The sequence below is a fragment of the Branchiostoma belcheri genome, unplaced genomic scaffold, assembly GCF_001625305.1.
Source record: "Branchiostoma belcheri isolate BF01 breed outbred unplaced genomic scaffold, Haploidv18h27 scaffold80, whole genome shotgun sequence".
Lineage (NCBI taxonomy): Eukaryota > Metazoa > Chordata > Leptocardii > Amphioxiformes > Branchiostomatidae > Branchiostoma > Branchiostoma belcheri.
This window is the reverse complement of record NW_017804465.1, coordinates 1,265,780-1,282,989: the sequence shown is the minus strand read 5'-3', so window position 1 is coordinate 1,282,989 and position 17,210 is coordinate 1,265,780. Positions and strand designations below refer to the sequence as shown.

The window sequence follows — 17,210 nt, the reverse complement described above, 5'->3', positions numbered from 1 at the left end:
GAATGTATAAAACAACTGGTTTGCTTCTCGATGCATATTTACACGGCTTGAAGCATGTGGAATCGAATTCCAATTACGTCACTCACGTACGCGCATTTTTTTTAAACCAAAACTGACAATCATTATCAACATCAACCCTCATTCATTGGACAGCGAAGAGTAAGCTATAAAACAGGCTACATTACGCGTAGCTGCTGAGTCCCAGCTTGGAGTCGTTATTACCATGGGTCTGCTGAGAGACAGGACCTAATAAACAGCAATCTACAGGACACTGAGACAGATACAGTTACTACTAGTATACTTCAAAATACCGAAAAGCTATAACCGTTACACAGTATTTTACGCGTAGCTGCTGAGCCCGAGCTTGGAGTCGTCGTACCGCATGATCCTGCTGAGGGACAGCACCTTGCAGCAGATGACGCAGGAGATGATGAACACCAGGATGAGGAGGATGGCGATCCCGCCCACCACGCCCAGCTGGATGAGGTCGTTCCTCCGCATCCCGAGTAAAACTTCTTCCTCCAGCCAGGCGTTACCGTTACTGGTCTGGTCGTCAACGGTCTCGGGACTGAAAAAGGAAATATAGGTTGTTTACGGAGGTTGTTTTCCCCGTCTCTCTCTCTTTCTCTCTCTCACTCACCCCCCCCCTCTCTCTCTCTTTCTTTCTCTCTCTCTCTCTGTCTGTGTGAGTGTTTCTGTATGTCTCTGTATGTGTACACAAGACGGTCTCCTCCGGCCATGTATTGTTTGTTATGATTGTTTGTTTCTTTGTTTGTTTTTTATGCTTGTTTGTTTGTTTGTGTGTGCCCCCCTCCCACCACGCCCAGCTGGATGAGGTCGTTCCTCCGCATCCCGAGTAAAACCTCCTCCTCCAGCCAAGCGTTACCGTTCGTGGTCGGGTCGTCCACGGTCTCGGGACTGAAACAGTAGATACACTTTACAAAGGCCGTTTTCGCTGTGTACCTATCTCTTTGTTTATTTCTCTCATCCGCTCTTTTTCCCTTCCTGTGTGTGTGTGTGTGTCTGTGTGTGTGTGTGTGCACAGGGCCTCCAGCCACGCGTTGCCGTCCGTATTCTGGTCATCAACAGTCTCAAGTATTCTTCAGCAGATAGATTCCCACCGTACATGTCTGTGACCAGTCTATAAATTTTAGACATAGGTACATACCTGCAATATCACTGCAGGCATTATCCTGGTCCAGAAGAAAAATAAAACAAAATAGCCGTGGCGACTCGGCAAGTCTTTTGTATTCTTATACTGGCTCCTAAGTATACATACAAAAGGCTTACCGAGTTACCACGGCTATCTACAAAACTATCCCTCGGATAGGACGTTAAATGGAGGTCCCGTGTTTGGGGAGAGCCACGCCCCATGCACGTTAAAAACATACTGCACTTATCGAAAAGAGTAGGGGACCTTCCCGGTGTGAGTGGTTCAAACCTTACAGTCTGGTCTCAGGTTTGACATCTTGAAGAGGTGATAGTCACCTGTTATGTCAATCCTTCCACAAATGTGGTAAATCTTCATAGAAAAAAACATACCTGCAGGACTGCGAGTCTAGAGCAGGCATCATCCTTGTCCAGAAGAAGGTCCTCCTGGGCCGGATGTACTGCCCTGCGGAGGTGTCCGACATGCGGATGGTCAGGTCTATAAACCGCTGGTCACCCTGGTAACGGGGCCAGCTGGTCGGCAGGACAGGGTTGTAGGGGTTGTTCGGGTTCCTGGGAGAAAGGATATCATATTATATTTCACATCATATCTCATATCATATCTCAAATTGACTTCAGCTACGGGTTCTTCCAGCAAAAATCACACTCGTCGTCGCAATTATCTGGAAATATTTGAAGGTTGACATTTTTACCTTTACCTAGATGGTTATGTTTCTGGTAGCATTTGTGAGTGTGTATGTACATGTTTGTGTGTATGCAGTTGATCATGTACAATATAATAACTCAAGAAGCTACATGAATTGTCATGAAACTTGATGTGTGTTATATTGTCTTGACATATCAAAGAGATGGTTAGATCTTGGATGCCCTGGCATTCTTCCTTGGTACTGCAGCAGAATTTCCTCTTTTGATATCTGGTGTTCTTGACATGCCACAGTCCTGATTTTTGACTGGCTACGTAGACGTCAAGACGTAGTGAAAGTTTGGACCTCCTATCAGCTAGGATGCTGAAATTTCGTTGTTCGTAAGAGACTTGTATGAACACAATCTCACCCAGCGAAGCTTGCCCAGTACATCATCATAGCCCTACCAGCAGCCGGCTATATCACACTGAACGACAGATTGTACATCTAGTATCTAACTGCAATAATTGTTAAAAGCAATCTGATAATCTTACCCGGACTTGGCGAAGTTTGACCAGTACGTCATCATGACCCTGACCAGCTGCATCTCGTCGTCCGTCATGAGGTCGGGGTTGTTCCCCCTAGCGGTGGGGAAGAGGAAGTACAGCTCGTCCCCGTGCACGGCTCCTGCCCAGGCGGGCAGGGTGGACCGCCGAGCGTGCGTGAACTGGTACACGTACGTAGACATTCTCAACTGCGAACAAAACGGAAAGGAATACAGGGATGTAACCTGAATACATCACTAGCACATCTTCTACCAGCCCTACCACTGCCCAGCCCCCTAGAAGTAAACGCTTTATGACATGGACCAAGTGTTGCTAGAACTGTCATTTACTATAATGTTGGAGACCGTGATGACTGGTTTCCATAGTGACAGAGAATCCTGAGCTCCTATTGGAAACGAGAATGGTTATCTACAGTTAAAGATGAACGCCACAAGCTCTGGAGACCTTATGCCAGGGAGAAGGCCCAATGAGGCCCTGACAGTGAACGTTTTTGTAAACAGGCTAACAGAAATAAATAAGAACACTATGCCTTACCCAATGTCTGTTTATCTTTGCACTTGTTAGGTAGATAGAAAACACAAATTTAGAAATTAAACTACCGTATTTAACCTCAATCTTGGAGAACACCGATAACCTGGAACCCATGTTTATTGCCTTTATTCTGCTCCCAAATTAAGATCCGGAACCCCGTCAGACAGACTAGACTCAAGGCCAGATCATTGACTGACGCGTGTCTGCGTCATGAGCCAACACGAGTCCTACCTTTCTGTATAGGTTTGCCATCTGCATGGTGGAGGCGATGTAGGCGAAGTCTCCGTACATGGTGGTGAAGGTCTGCTGCAGAGAATCCGCACTCGTCTCGTTCCACGAACCGTACTCCAGTCCAACGGCTTCCACTACAGCCTGGGCATGGAGAATTAAGAAGAATGGGAGATGAAATTAAGGAGATAAAGAATGAATGAAATACCTTTATTGTACGTTAATGCCCTTGGAAACGTAAGTAATTAGTTTGTAAATAACGTTGATTCCATCGTGGTGAAGGTCTGCTGCAGGGAGTCAGCACTCGTCTCGTTCCACGAGCCGTACTCAAGCGCTACGGCTTCCACTACAGCCTGGGATGAGAGGGAATATCAAATGTTAAAGACATATCGGATGATGATTGTGTAGTTTACGGAAGGTCTACTGCAGGGTTTCCACACTCGGAGTGCACGAGCCGTACTCTAACGCAACGTCGTCAACAACCGTCTGGACTTGAATGTTATCATTAAAGAGATTGGGAAGATGCATGTGAATATTTGTAGTTTACTGAAGGTCTGCTGCAGAGAATCAGCACTCGTCTCGTTCCACGAGCCGTACTCTAAAGCAACGGCTTCTACAACCGCCTGGACATGGGGAAATGTTGTTATTGAAGTGCAAGGTGATGATTTGCTGTCTACCTTCACCCACCTTGGTACATGTAGTACTTTGTTATTGATGTTTACTTGAGCCAAGGACGTTGTAAAAAGTACTACATGTACCAAGGTAGTATGTACACAGATGTTGGTACTACATGTACCAACATCTGTGGTACCTCAGTGTTAGTAGGGAATACATATTACTTGGGAATGATATAATGACAATGACAATGATGACAATGATGAACTTTATTGCATGTTCACGCCCTACACGGGCACTTAAGTTAAATAACTTGGTAACAAGAATAGAAAAAGCAATTGTTACATTCGTATGCTATTTCTCTATCTACAAGATCTAATTACAGGATCTCTTCTCTCTTTTTGAAACATGTATGAACAAATTTACATAGTTTTTTCAATTATATCATAGCGCTTGGATGTCATAATATGTTTGAACAATTCTATTTTCGGCAAGTATGCAAATTTCTTTTCTAACTGTAAGGAGCTAATAAAAGATTTCCGGATGTCATTGTACACCGCACATTCTAAAACAAAGTGTGCTTCATCCTCTATACAGTTATAGTTACATAGAGTGCAAATTCTGCTGTCTGCAGGAGTCTGGTTGTACCTACCGATTTCGATCTGTAATTGGTGATCACTAATCCTTAATTTTGTCATTGCTCGGCGATGACTGAAGTTTTGTACATCTAAATATTGTTCTTTTTCATACGTAAGCTTAATTGTTTTGTAAGTTCTTAACTTATTTCCTTGTTTTCCATTTTTGCTGCATTTGGAGTTTGTTTCTGAGTAGAAATATTGAAGATAATTGTCTTTTAGTCTTTGTTGTAATTCAGATTGAGCAGATGATGTGTTTCTGTCTTTTTGGAGTAAAAGGTAGGCAAAACCTGACTCCTCGAGTATTCTAGTAATATTTGACATCCAGCATGGTATTTTACATCGGTGCAAGTCTTGCTGCACTAACAGAGCTTCGTACAGTAAGTTCTCTTTCGGTATGTAGTTTGCCTTGATGTCTAGCCTTCATGAACGTACCTCAGTGTTAGTTGGAAAAGCGCGGAACAGTGAGGCGTTCATGTAGTAGTTGTAGGTAGCCCTGTTGTTGATGTAGTAGCCAGGCATGCCCTCCCCCACCCAAAATGCCCTTATAATGTCGTTTACCTGTCCAACCTTCAACGAATCATGAACTTACCTCAGTGTTAGTAGGGAAAGCGTGGAACAGTGAAGCGTTCATGTAGTAGTTGTAGGTGGCCCTGTTGTTGATATAGTACCCCGGTAGACCCTCCATCATCAGGTAGGCGCCCTCGTCCTGGTTGAAGCCCAGCAGCAGCTGCCTGTCCGGGACCGAGCCGCGCTCCAGCAGGCGGACAGGGTCGTCTGGAAGGAAGTCTCCGTCTATCACGGGCGTCCAGATCCGCTCCGTGTAGTTACCTGATGAAGAGGGCACATAACGTAACAACTAAATTACTAGGAATGATTACATGAATAAGTACGCTATCCATAATTTGGTTCTATGCCTGGATGGGTAAGGGATCAGGCACGGTTCTGGATAGTCTCTATCGTATCTAGAGCCGTGTCTGGTTGTATGGCTTAGTGCATTAGGGTTAGAATCAGGCACAAGTCTCCGTCTAGTTCGGAGGTCCAGATCCCCTCAGTGTAGTTACCAGGCTTCGGGAGGCCAAATAGAGAGATAACATGCCGGGGGAGTAGGTCAGCCGGAAGAGTACAGTTTGCCGCACCCCAAAAACTACTCTTCTAGCGACAAACTCTACTCTACTCTGTCCAGCCACCTCCCGAAGCCTGGTAGAGGCTAGAAACAAATCACCAAGTTTACCCGTGAACCTTGCTGCTGCCCTAGCCAGTTCGTTAGCGCTGACCCTCCTAAGCACGGTGACCATGTCCACCGGGTCCTGGTATTCAACATCTATCTAAATCCCTTACAGTCCGGTCTTGTAATAATGCCGCTTATATTTACTGTACTGTACAAAACAGTACAAAACTGCTGTGTTACTACGCTCAATGGCTGTTAACCAGTACTTGTTTACCTGTGAACCTTGCTGCTGCCCGTGCCAGCTCGTTAGCGCTGACCCTCCTGAGCACCGTGACCATGTCCACCGGGTCCTGGGTACGGCAGTTCAGGTACTCGCACAGCGCGCGGACAGACGCCAACGGGTCCAGGTTGATCATGCCAGGGCTCATGGCGACGCCGCTTTGGCAGATAGCCCGCTTGAAGAGGCCGTTGTTCTGCGGGGAGAGAACCTGCATACTGACCGACGCACCGCCCGCACTCTGGCCGAACAGGGTTATCCTGATAAAAAATGGGAGTCATGTTACGATCATTACTTGAAACTCGGTTGGGGATATACGTTGCCTTTACATTGTCTTGTTGCCAGTGATTATACATGAAGTAAAGCAGTCATCCACAACTGAGGTAAAGCAAGATGCCTTTTCAAGAAGCTACTAGTGCAATGCAGTTTCGCTACTGATTATATACAAAGTAGAATGAAGGAACAAATGATTGCATTGTTACAACATCTTGAGCTTACACTGAGGGAACATGGCAATATATATGACACTAGAATTGGCTATACAAGAAGGTGGGCGCCACCCTATGCATTACTTGGTGCAGAAACTACTTTAACTAATATGAAAATACTGTAGATCAGTCACCTGTTAGGGTCCCCGCCGAAGTTGTCGATGTTGTCCCTGACCCACTGCACGGCTGCCTGCTGGTCCAGAAGCCCGTAGTTCCCCGGGGCCGTCCGGTCCCCGGTACTCAGGAACCCGAACACGTTCAGACGGTAGTTCACGGTCACCACGATCACTTCCCCCACTGCTGCCAGCCACTCTCCGTTATAGGCCGTCGCCGTGTCCGAATTAAATCTGCAGGAATACAAGAAGGAATGATTAATTTTGGGACGGAAGTATAGTAATGGGTGCCCGGTGCTGAGGAACCCGAACACGTTCAGACGGTAGTTCACGGTCACCACGATCACTTCTCCCACTGCTGCCAGCCACTCACCGTTATAGGCCGTCGCAGTGTCGGAATTGAACCTGTAGAAACACAATATGGTCTTGTGGTTACGGTTTTTCGACTTGAGTCTAAAGGTTCTGGGTTCGAATCCCTAGCAGGCCCAGTGTTGTGTCCTTGTGTCTTCAACCTGCCGAAGTAAATATACAGGATGATTCATTACTTTGATGATTTGCAACAATGATTTATTGCTTCCGGGACGGAAGTATTGTTATGGGTGGCGCTGGTTAAACGGAGGTTTTTGTGTTTCATGTCAGAGTAGAACCTCGAGGTCTCCAAATTGAATCTGCGGATTGACAGTAAGGATGATTCATTGAATCTAATGTGCTAAGAGAGAAAGTCGACAAAATGGAATTGTTATTTCCGAGTTGGAAGTATTGTTTTGAGGGGTGCTGGTTTATGGGGAGTTTGTATGTGTCCCATCCCTTCCGCCGCCAGCCATTCCCCGTTATAGCTATAGGAGGTCGCCGCGTCCGAACTGTATCTACATGTACAGGAATACAACGATGATTCATTGAATATACAACCCTCAAAGAGGAAGTCAACACTTAAGGTTTTTTTTTGTGTGTAACGATTACGCAAGTGATTAGTAATGTCCAAATTGTGCATAGTCTAGCAGTTAGGGTAGTCATAGCAAGCCTTGATGCTTCATGGTTAAGCAGTTATGTTGTATCCCTGCATTGACACTCTTAAATCTACATTCAGTAGATAACAGAGTCGTTACGTCAACAAACAACGAAATATTTGGGTATCTATTTGCAGTGACTACCAGGTATCCTGCACAGTCCTACACATATCATCTGAATATACTCTCCTAGCCATTGTTGAAAACTTAACGATACACGTATGCTCACCAAAAAACTACCAGTACGCATGTTGTCATACGCTGTGTATTTCCTTATTGACCCTGCCCGGTTATAAACCAGGAGTGGGCATATTTGTGTACAGTAGGTTAGTGTACTGTAGGGTTGTATACTGTACAGTAGCGTGCCACGAGGAAGTTAGAAATAGGGTGAAATACCCCTGGAAAGATAGATACTCGTATATGCTGTTCACAAACTGTACTGTTGTATCCAGAGAATGCTTTATCCAGTCGAGGGGTATCCAGACCCGTGCCTGGGACAAATTTACGTTCTTGGATATACGTGGAGACTATCCAGAACCATGCCTGATCCTAAACGGTCTAACACTAACCCATTGAGGCATAGAGCTAGATAGGCACGGTTCCAGATACGATAACCATTGATCAGAGTTTAAGAGGACAGCTAATACACAAACTATCGTATGATGTACACCAACCCGTCGTGAATGAGGAATGAAGACCATAACCGCCAAATCCTCCGCGCCGGCTGTTCGTGGCCTGAAGACATTTAGGAACAAACAGTCCTCAGACATGGCCTGATACTAGCTCTAACCCATTCAGGCATATACAACTGGATAGGCACGGTTCTGGATAGGTTCTGGCTTAGGTTCTAGGGAAAAGTTACTATACAGACTAACCCGTCGTCAGGAATGAAGACCATAACCGCCAGGTCCTCCGTCTCGGCTGTCCGTGGTCTGAAGACGTTCAGGAACAAACAGTCCTCGGACATGGCCACAGCGGCGGACGGTTGCGTTCCCACGCGCGGCGCCCTCATGCACTGGTCCCCGAAGTCCGTGGCGTATCTCACTCCCTCCCAGGGACGGATTTTTTCTGGTGGCTTGAAGCGAAGGTTCCCGATCGGTGCTGCCGCGTAAGGAACCCCGAGGTAGTTCTCAACCGTTACGCCTTCCACCGTTGTCGTGAAGCCTAGTACTCGCCCAGAGTCTGTAACCGTTGTCGGGTTCTGTGCGGCCGCGACGGCGACCAACAGCAACATGACTACGCCCAACCGAATCCCGACAAACCTACAACCCCACATCATCCCTTCGCAGTAATCTAGCGGCGACTGGTGACTCGAGAAAGAGAAGAAGTATCCGACGGCTCGAAAGTAGAAGTGGATTTAAATAGGAAGCTTTAACTGGGGGTCTGCATGCCTTTTTTCGTAAGGCGTAATCAGGCCGTTTTAGTCTTTGTAATCCGTAGGCAGCCTCCCAAAAATCAACGTAATTCGTAATAGAACAATCTGCAAAGCGTAAAGTCGTAATCAGCTCTGAGACTTTAACGTAATTAGTAATTGGCGGCGAAAATTTTGCGTAATTCGTAATCACTACCCCCCATGCAGGCCCTCTTAACTGTGAGGTTTTTGGAGATTCAATTTTGTGTCTGTTTGCGGAGTGACACTCGTGCCGGGTCACCGTTGGTTGACACAGGAGTGTCGTGTTGACAGACGGTAGGAGAATCAACATTGCGTCACACACACCTCGTGTCACTAGAGGACATATCTGAATGCGTTTTAAAATTTATTGTTGTGACAAATCAAAAGTGCGAACTCGGTATGCACTATGCACCCAAGCTTTTGACGGGAATATTGTGACAGCCTTTTGTACGAGTACAAAACGGACTACTTGTATGACTTTATGACATGAAGTTGGACAGGTCAATGAGGTTATTCTCCCTTTAAAATAAGCTACTTGGACAGGGATATTTTTTTTTAAACATGTAACAGGTAACGATCAGATGTCAAGTGACTTTTGCTCTAGTAGGTTTCCTTCGTCGGAAACACTAGTAGGTAGTAGGTAGTAGATGGACAAGGAACTGGTTGACGAGAAAGATCGTTAATTGACCTATCAGCCATCATTCTATTGAGAGTTGAATGATTACTAGTTTCAGCTTCTTTATAGCACTAGAATGTACACTGGAGTCAGTCTCTACATGCATTCCTGGTCACATCACACGATAACGTTTATGTAATGTATCTTACCAATTTACAAATGGGTAAAATGCATTATTTTTTATCATCCCAGTCATTAACACATTGATTCCGTTTTGAACATGTCATACGATTATGACGTAAGGTGTTTATACTGCTAAATGCAAGCGGATTCTCTTGTTGTGGGACTGCAAACGCTAATCTCCAAGCAGATCCTAGGGTTGCAAAAGACAGTATCAAATTGGCCAAGCAGTATCCATTTGCCAGAGAGGATCCATACGCCACCCTGTCTGGCCAATGGATACTGCCTGGCCAATTTGATACTGTCTTTTGCCACCCTAGGATTCACTTGGATTTTATGCCAACGCCGCCAGGTACTGCCTGGTACGATAAACGTCCGTTCGCAGCGTCATTCCACTGTTACTAAGGTGCTGGCATTGTGATATGATAGAGGGGATTCTTGTATTCAGAACCGTGTCTATCTAGTTCTGTGTCTGAATGGGTCCCGGTTAGGATCAGGTATGGTTCTCTTGTTGTGGTACTGTGAAAGCTGCCTGGCCGTGCCTGGTACGATAGGGGTCCATTCGCAGCGTCATTCCACTGTTACTAAGTCCCACACGGCTTGTGTTGACGCAGCGAGCTTTTGTTCCGTTAAACAGCGACATTCTCATGGTAAATTATTAACTCAGACAGCAAAGGATTACCTCACCTGGACGAGTCCATTGGCAACTAGTCCGGGTGCGGTGGGGTTAGTGGAAGGGTGATGGTGACAGGTGGTTATCGTATCCCGAACAGTGCCCATCTATGCTTGAATAGGTTAGGGTTGGGATCAGACACGGTTAACCCTGGATAGTCTACGCGTATTATTTCTTAGGCAAAGCGGTAAACGCTCTTATTTGGAGTACTGGTAATACTTAGCTAATTGCTCATCTGTTCCACTTTTTAGTGTAATTTTAAAGTACTAGGGTTCTTTATAGATGTTTACTGCCACCATGCATCAGCCCCTGGTGCTTGCAGGCGATTGGTTGTGGGTTGTTGATCTCAATCTGAGCGTATTAGATGTTATCTTTTTTGTTATAATAAAGTTGCTCATCTATGATTAAGTGAAGGGTGTCATTTTGATGTTTCTGAAAAGTAAGAACTCCTGTGAGGTAGGAATATCTTGATGTATACTGTGCAACACCGGTACCCTCTGTTGAGCATGGGATAAGACGCACAAGGAGGAGAATATCATGTGGTATCGGTAAGGTTCTGCAATATGTATCTACGAAACATCAGTTTGTTACATAAAATTTGTAACTAGAAAAAACAGTTGTACTGACCGTCCTCCGTGTAGGTAAACCATGACCGCCATGTTGGTCTCATCCTCCTCCAGCGTAACCCTCGGCACGAACACGTTCAGGTACAGACAGTCCTCTGAGGTGGCGATATTCTCGGGCTGCGGGTACTGCATACAGGAATCCCCGTAGTCGTTCGCGTACTTCACGCCCTCCCATTCCCGCACGGGCTGGGGCTTCAGGAACCGGAGGTTGCCCAAGGGTGGCGACGCGTACGGGACACCCAAGTACCGCTCGACAACCACCCGCTCTACGGTGGCTGTCGAGCCCATGATCGTACCCGATTCCGTGACTCTTGTTGGGCTCTCCTGACCGAAAATTGGTCGGAAAACAGCTACTAAGAACAGTGCGAAGATTCGCAGACAGATCGAAGATCGTCTGAGCAACATCTTGGTTTTAAGCGGAGGAGAAAAATGCACTTGAATTTGCAGACTCTAAAAACAAAATGACGGTTATGGACGCTTACCCAGGGTACACCGGGGTACAGAGTTAAATATTATCTACAAATGTCTGGCTTGGGGCGTTAATCGATCCAATGAGGTGACCTGCGTTTGTTGGTTGTTGTTTTTTCTGTTGAAGTATTTGAACGCACTAAATGATGGGTACACCTGTGTCGGCTAGCTGGTGTGTTCGCCTGTATTCTCCACCGGACCAACTCCCTCGGCATCTTGGCCAATTTCCACTCTTTCCAGCCGCTTCCTAAAGCCTGGTAGAGGCTAGACAGATACTTCAAGAGTATTTGGTCTAGCCTCTACCAGGCTTTGAGGGCGGCTGGAATGAGTGAGTCCAAGTGTACAATGGTTAGACAAGATAAAATAGTACAAGAAGTGACTTTCTAGAATTGACACCTTTATTTCAGCAACATCTATGCATCAACTGCCTTCCCGATAGAAAACTACACTCTCGGCTGTGGCATGCATGTGCGTAATCCAATATCACACAGAATTTGTAATGTTGTATATCTAGGTTTCTAGATATCTTATTGATCCATGTAGTTATCTAAATCAGTGTCTTATTATACTATCTGAAGCGATGGGGCCCTTAAATCTCGTAGTGACAGATATGCAGTGCGTCTACTTTCAAATCACAAGAATCAAGAATCTTTGCATCAAAGACCTAACATTTTAACATATTTTGTCGTACATGCAATATTGCCATGTCTATACTAAACATGGGTTGCTCATGTCATAGTAATAATGAAAGGTTCTAAGTATTAAATTACATTACAGTTTCATAAGGCATTTTAGCAAAATAGCAACCTATTGCCTTAACATATCTTTTCCACTAAAGTCCTTGTGCAATTAAGAGAGCGAGAAAAGCATCGGAGACGTTAAAACAGCTTCGCCTAGTCGACTTAGGTGTTGATGGACGTCTTCTCAGTCAGTTCGGTGAAAGGCTTGTGTGTCCGCCTGAGGTGACAAAGGTAAGTAGTAAAACATAATATACCATTTCATTTATTTTATTTAACCAGAGTAGTACGCTCAGGTCTACTGACCTGTTTTTCAGGTATCTCTGGGGTTACCTATATAAAATACACAATATACATGGGAAAACACACAATAATACCAGTGATGATATTCTTCTCCATTTATGAAACATATATGGGCAAATTTACATAGTTTTTCAGTTACATCAGTTACAAGTATAAGTGATTGCTAGTCGTACTCACTTAACATGCACGAGGCACGCCACCAGAACGATGATGGCGATGACAGCTATCAGCAGCAGCACGCCCAGTGCCACGTTTGCCTGGTTAGGGCCTACGGACGGGTCTGGGGGGAGAGGAAAAGGGTTAGAACATACATACATAGTACATACATACATACATACATACAGCAGCAGCAGCACGCCCAGGGCCACGTTTGCCTGGTTAGGGCCCACCGAGGGATCTGGGGGGAGAGAAAAGGGTTAGTGAGAACATAGAACACACACACACACAAACACACACTCACTCACTCACACACACACACACATACACACACACACTCACACACAAACAGACACACTCACACACACAAAGACACACACATATACGCACACATGTATAGTATATACACACATACAGCTATCAGCAGCAGCACGCCCAGGGGTCTGGTGAAAAAAAAGGATTTAGAACAAAAGGCAGAAACTTAAGAGATAAGGGAATTCTTTTTACACAACCAAAGAGTCTCACCTCGCTGACGTTTCGGTGTCTGTCAGACACCTTCTTCAGAGCTTCTGACTGGAGTACTGCATCTCGCCGCTATATGTAGCCGATGTAGGTGGCGCTTTTGCGGCGAGAACACTATCCCAAACGTGGCTTAGTTTGTACCCCCCCTCGTCCCGGTTCATTACAGGGGTTGACTTTCTGATCCAAATTGCCTCCTTGATCCAGCGGGTTCTTCTATTGTCTTCTCTGTCTATAACTTTGCCCCCTCCCAGTCAATTACGCAGTTGTTTCTAGCAATGTGATCTGTCACTGCTGATTTCTTTTCTTCTTTTTGTGCATGTCTTTTCTGTGATCTTGTGTACTTCACTGTGTCCATGTTGTCAGCTTCCTTCTTGTGTTCTTCTAATCTAGTCCCAAATGTGCGTCCCGTTTCCCCTATGTAAACTTCACTGCAGCTCTTGCAAGGGATCTTGTATATGCAGTCCATTTTTGCCGTGTCCTGTAGTTTGTCTTTTGGGTGGACCAACAGACTCCTGTAATGAACCGGGACGAGGGGGGTACAAACTAAGCCACGTTTGGGATAGTGTTCTCGCCGCAAAAGCGCCACCTACATCGGCTACATATAGCGGCGAGATGCAGTACTCCAGTCAGAAGCTCTGAAGAAGGTGTCTGACAGACACTGAAACGTCAGCGAGGTGAGACTCTTTGGTTGTGTAAAAAGAATTCCCTTATCTCTTAAGTTTTACCAACCTGATGAAATTATTTTCGGAAGGCAGAAACTGTTTTACGTGCATACATACATGTATACACATTCATTCATGTATATACATACATACATACATACATACATACACAAAGATGTGTTTGTACATTCTAGTACTACCATTTTCAACACCTACACATTTGTTGAATAAAACCACATTTTGTCATCTACCTTCAGAATAGGTCACGCTGAACTCCTCTATTTCATTGTTGGGTCCGGCCAGAAAACCGTAGTACAGAATGCCTCCTGCGAACCCGACTACCTGTGAGAGGGATAGAGGAACAGATTGTGTAAGCATGACGTGTGGTAGTTTGCCAATACGAAAGTGGTCCCATTAGGTCTATATATATAGGATCCTGATTGCTGAAGTCCATAGCGCCAGTGGAGAATCGTGAAACATCCTCTATACGACTCGATCTTTCTTTTCTCAGAATCTTCTTCATTGCTGATTGCTTCTATTTGTACTCGGCTTCTTGTACTGACTTCTATGGCCGGCTACTGCATTATAAGAAAAAAAAGCCCTTTTCGTAGAGCTAGCCTGCTCATTCTATTGCGTATAGAACACATTTGGTCTAAGAGACCATTTGGTTTAAGAGGCCATTTCATGTTTAGCGAGCTAAGGAGGCTAATCCCTTACCTCTCCCGTCATGGTCCACTTCATGAGGTACACGGGATCGTACTTGTGCGGCAGCGCGGCGGCGTTACTCGGCTGGGCCATCCGCAGGATCAGCAACTTGTTATCCGCGTTATAGCGGCCTGAACGTGAAACAGTAAACAATATTAAGATGCAGATGTACTCAGCCCTTCTACCTCTGATTCTATACGATACTGAACAATGCCCTCACGGGGCTTCACGGTCATGTACTCAGCACTATCGAGTACATCGAGTACGCACCGATTTGACGCGCTCTCCGAAAGACTATTCCAGCATCACACAAGCACAAGACACCTAGAGGCAAATACCTTTAGAGACAAGTTTGACTCTGAACTGAACCAAGCACAAACCAGCACCAAAAGACCACGTCTGGCAAGATATTAGACGTTAAACAAGGACAACAACAACAAATATTATACAATAGCCTATTGCAAATGTGTGCCCCTGGCCTAATTGCTAGTGAATAAGTGCGTGAGTGAGTGAGTGAGTGAGTGAGTGAGTGAGTGAGTGAGTGAGTGAGTGAGTGAGTGAGTGAGTGAGATTTGACTACATTGCCGGTCTGAAGTAATGTTCTATTTCTACATCACTGGTGATATGGGGTTCGACATCTTCTTTGGAAACAATAATGTATTTTCACTGACATTGTATGTAAACTTGTTTGTTTGTGTCTTTATGTTAAGCCTTTGTTTATTCATGAAACGATCAGATCGCCCCCTGACCACGTTTCGTTGAGGCCATGAGGGAAGAGGCCAGGATTGGACAAAGTATTACATCCACTAACCCTTAATGAACACAAAGATAAAGCCAGATAACGTTAGTGTTTGTGATAGAAAAGACTAGAGCACGTGTAGATAAAAATGGTACTTTCCTTGGTGCTGAAAAAGTGGTTAAGATATATCTGCAGTAGAAGGCCCTTTAAAGTTCTTCCCTGTCAGTCTAACAATATATTCTTGCAAGTCATTATTTTCTTAGATCTTCTAGAGTGTTCGTACCATCCAGATCCAGAGTGAGGCTCCCGTTCTTGAGGGTGGCCACCACCGCTCCGTTCGGTTTGAACTCCTTCAGGATGATGGTGAAGGGACTGCGAGACTTCTTGGAGTGCCAGACCTTTCCTTTCAGGTTGATCCCGCTCTTCAACATCTCAGGGGACTTGGTCCAAGGGTCTGCGGAAAACAAACAAAATTTTTCAAATCGGTTTAAAATCAGGATAGTCTTCATCTTTCTGTTGAGAGCAAATAGATCATGTGGTCGAGTCGATGAAGGGTAGACTTTCAGCTTAACTATACACATAGACAATTTAATCTTTACTACTGGAGAAATTACTGAGAGTACGTCCGAACGTTGCAAGTGACATCCATCACTCTTCTTCAGTGTCCCTGACATTCTAGCCCTGTTAGTTCATTCTAGTGACGCTGAAGAAGAGCAAAACATCTGGAAACAATCTAGTAGTAGTGCGTATTTGTCCAGTAGTAGAATGAGAAAAGAATGAAATGTATTGCCCATCAGTGCAAGTTTTAACAGCTTCTGGGTACTATTTTGCTATTTTGCAGTAATTTAATAGTACAAACTCCAGATCGGGGATTCCATATGATATCGTTGGTTGTTCGAGTGTTATGTTCTTGTCTTTCAGTACGCGAACATGTAACCTATTTACCTGTGCAGGTTTCTGGGAAGACAGCCAGCGTCATGACGGCGTCGATGGTAGCGTCTGTAACCTTCTTGAGGAAGGCCATGTTGTTCTGGGACAGGTGATCCGTGTTGTCACAGGCCTGGTGGTAACACTCCTGCATGTAACCTCGCAAGGGACCTGCCGAAGTAATAAACAAAAAAAAAAAAAAATTATCATTATCTCTTTAATACATAAAAACACCGAAATATTTGCTACCAATTTGTATTGTATTCTGGTATTTCAGTACATACATGTACAAACTCACCCTACACCAGCGCCACCGAAAACAAAACTTCCGTCCCGGAAGTAAAGAAAAAAAGGAGGCTGTGACGTGGATGGCCCTGAGATCAGAGTCATACGCCCAGAAGCTGTAGTGGTCTCCGTGCCGTGTGGCCTGGAACCCAAACATACAAACTCACCCTACACCAGCGCCACCCGAAACAATACTTCCGAAACTCAAGTATACCAACCGGTGTCTGTGATGTGGATGGCCCTCAGGTCAGCGTCATACGCCCAGAAGCTGTAGTGGTCTCCGTTCGTCAGATCCCGATAAACCGGCCAGTACTCGAAGTGCGGGCTTTCAGGAATCGGCGGCATTTGCTTGATGGGGATGCGCATCACCTGTGAATAAAGCGGACAATAACACAGCGTTATTGGTAAAAATAGGCTAGATATGTAGTATCCTTGTACTGGTAATTGTTATGTTTACCTTCTCAGAAGGAAAGTATGGTAACTGGCGATGTAGCAGGCACCTTGTGGTGTTGGATACCTGGATATTGGGGTTTTCTTTACACAAACATTAAGACTCTTACATTGCTTAGGTTTCGGTGTATATCTTTACTAGTTGTGTCAAAGAAAATCCCAGTATCCTATGTACCACCAGTCTTATGAAACTATTTTCGGGCGTATTGAATACCATTATGTAGCAAGTTGCAGGACAGAGCTGGAGGATCTGGTAACCATATATATATATATATATATATATATATATATATATATATATATATATATATATATATGTGTGTGTGTGTGTGTGTGTGTGTGTG

The 17,210-nt window shown here is 45.0% G+C and overlaps 2 protein-coding genes and 1 long non-coding RNA gene across 3 annotated transcripts in view; all 3 read right to left on the bottom strand.

Annotated features, from left to right (window-relative positions):
- Positions 1 to 2,343: 2,343 nt before the first annotated feature.
- LOC109486526 (neuroligin-3-like) lies at positions 2,344 to 11,332 on the bottom strand. Its single transcript, XM_019790363.1, is given in 6 exon segments — positions 2,344 to 2,547; positions 3,122 to 3,217; positions 4,946 to 5,199; positions 5,814 to 6,076; positions 6,439 to 6,651; positions 10,914 to 11,332. Coding segments are annotated over 6 exon segments (1,434 nt in total). The 5' UTR covers positions 11,318 to 11,332.
- A 424-nt stretch (positions 11,333 to 11,756) lies between these two features.
- Positions 11,757 to 12,696, bottom strand: LOC109486483. Its single transcript, XR_002141198.1, has 2 exons — positions 12,598 to 12,696; positions 11,757 to 12,337 (listed from the first exon to the last, which is right to left on the bottom strand). It is a non-coding gene; the product is annotated as an uncharacterized LOC109486483 (long non-coding RNA).
- A 1,307-nt stretch (positions 12,697 to 14,003) lies between these two features.
- LOC109486460 overlaps positions 14,004 to 17,210 on the bottom strand; it is a 17,116-nt gene continuing 13,909 nt past the window's right edge. Inside the window, exons 20-24 of the mRNA XM_019790289.1 lie at positions 16,635 to 16,785; positions 16,150 to 16,302; positions 15,488 to 15,658; positions 14,478 to 14,596; positions 14,004 to 14,102 (exon numbers count right to left, since the gene is read on the bottom strand). Coding sequence (XP_019645848.1) covers positions 14,004 to 14,102; positions 14,478 to 14,596; positions 15,488 to 15,658; positions 16,150 to 16,302; positions 16,635 to 16,785 — 693 coding nt within the window. The remainder of the gene's footprint in view (positions 14,103 to 14,477; positions 14,597 to 15,487; positions 15,659 to 16,149; positions 16,303 to 16,634; positions 16,786 to 17,210) is intronic.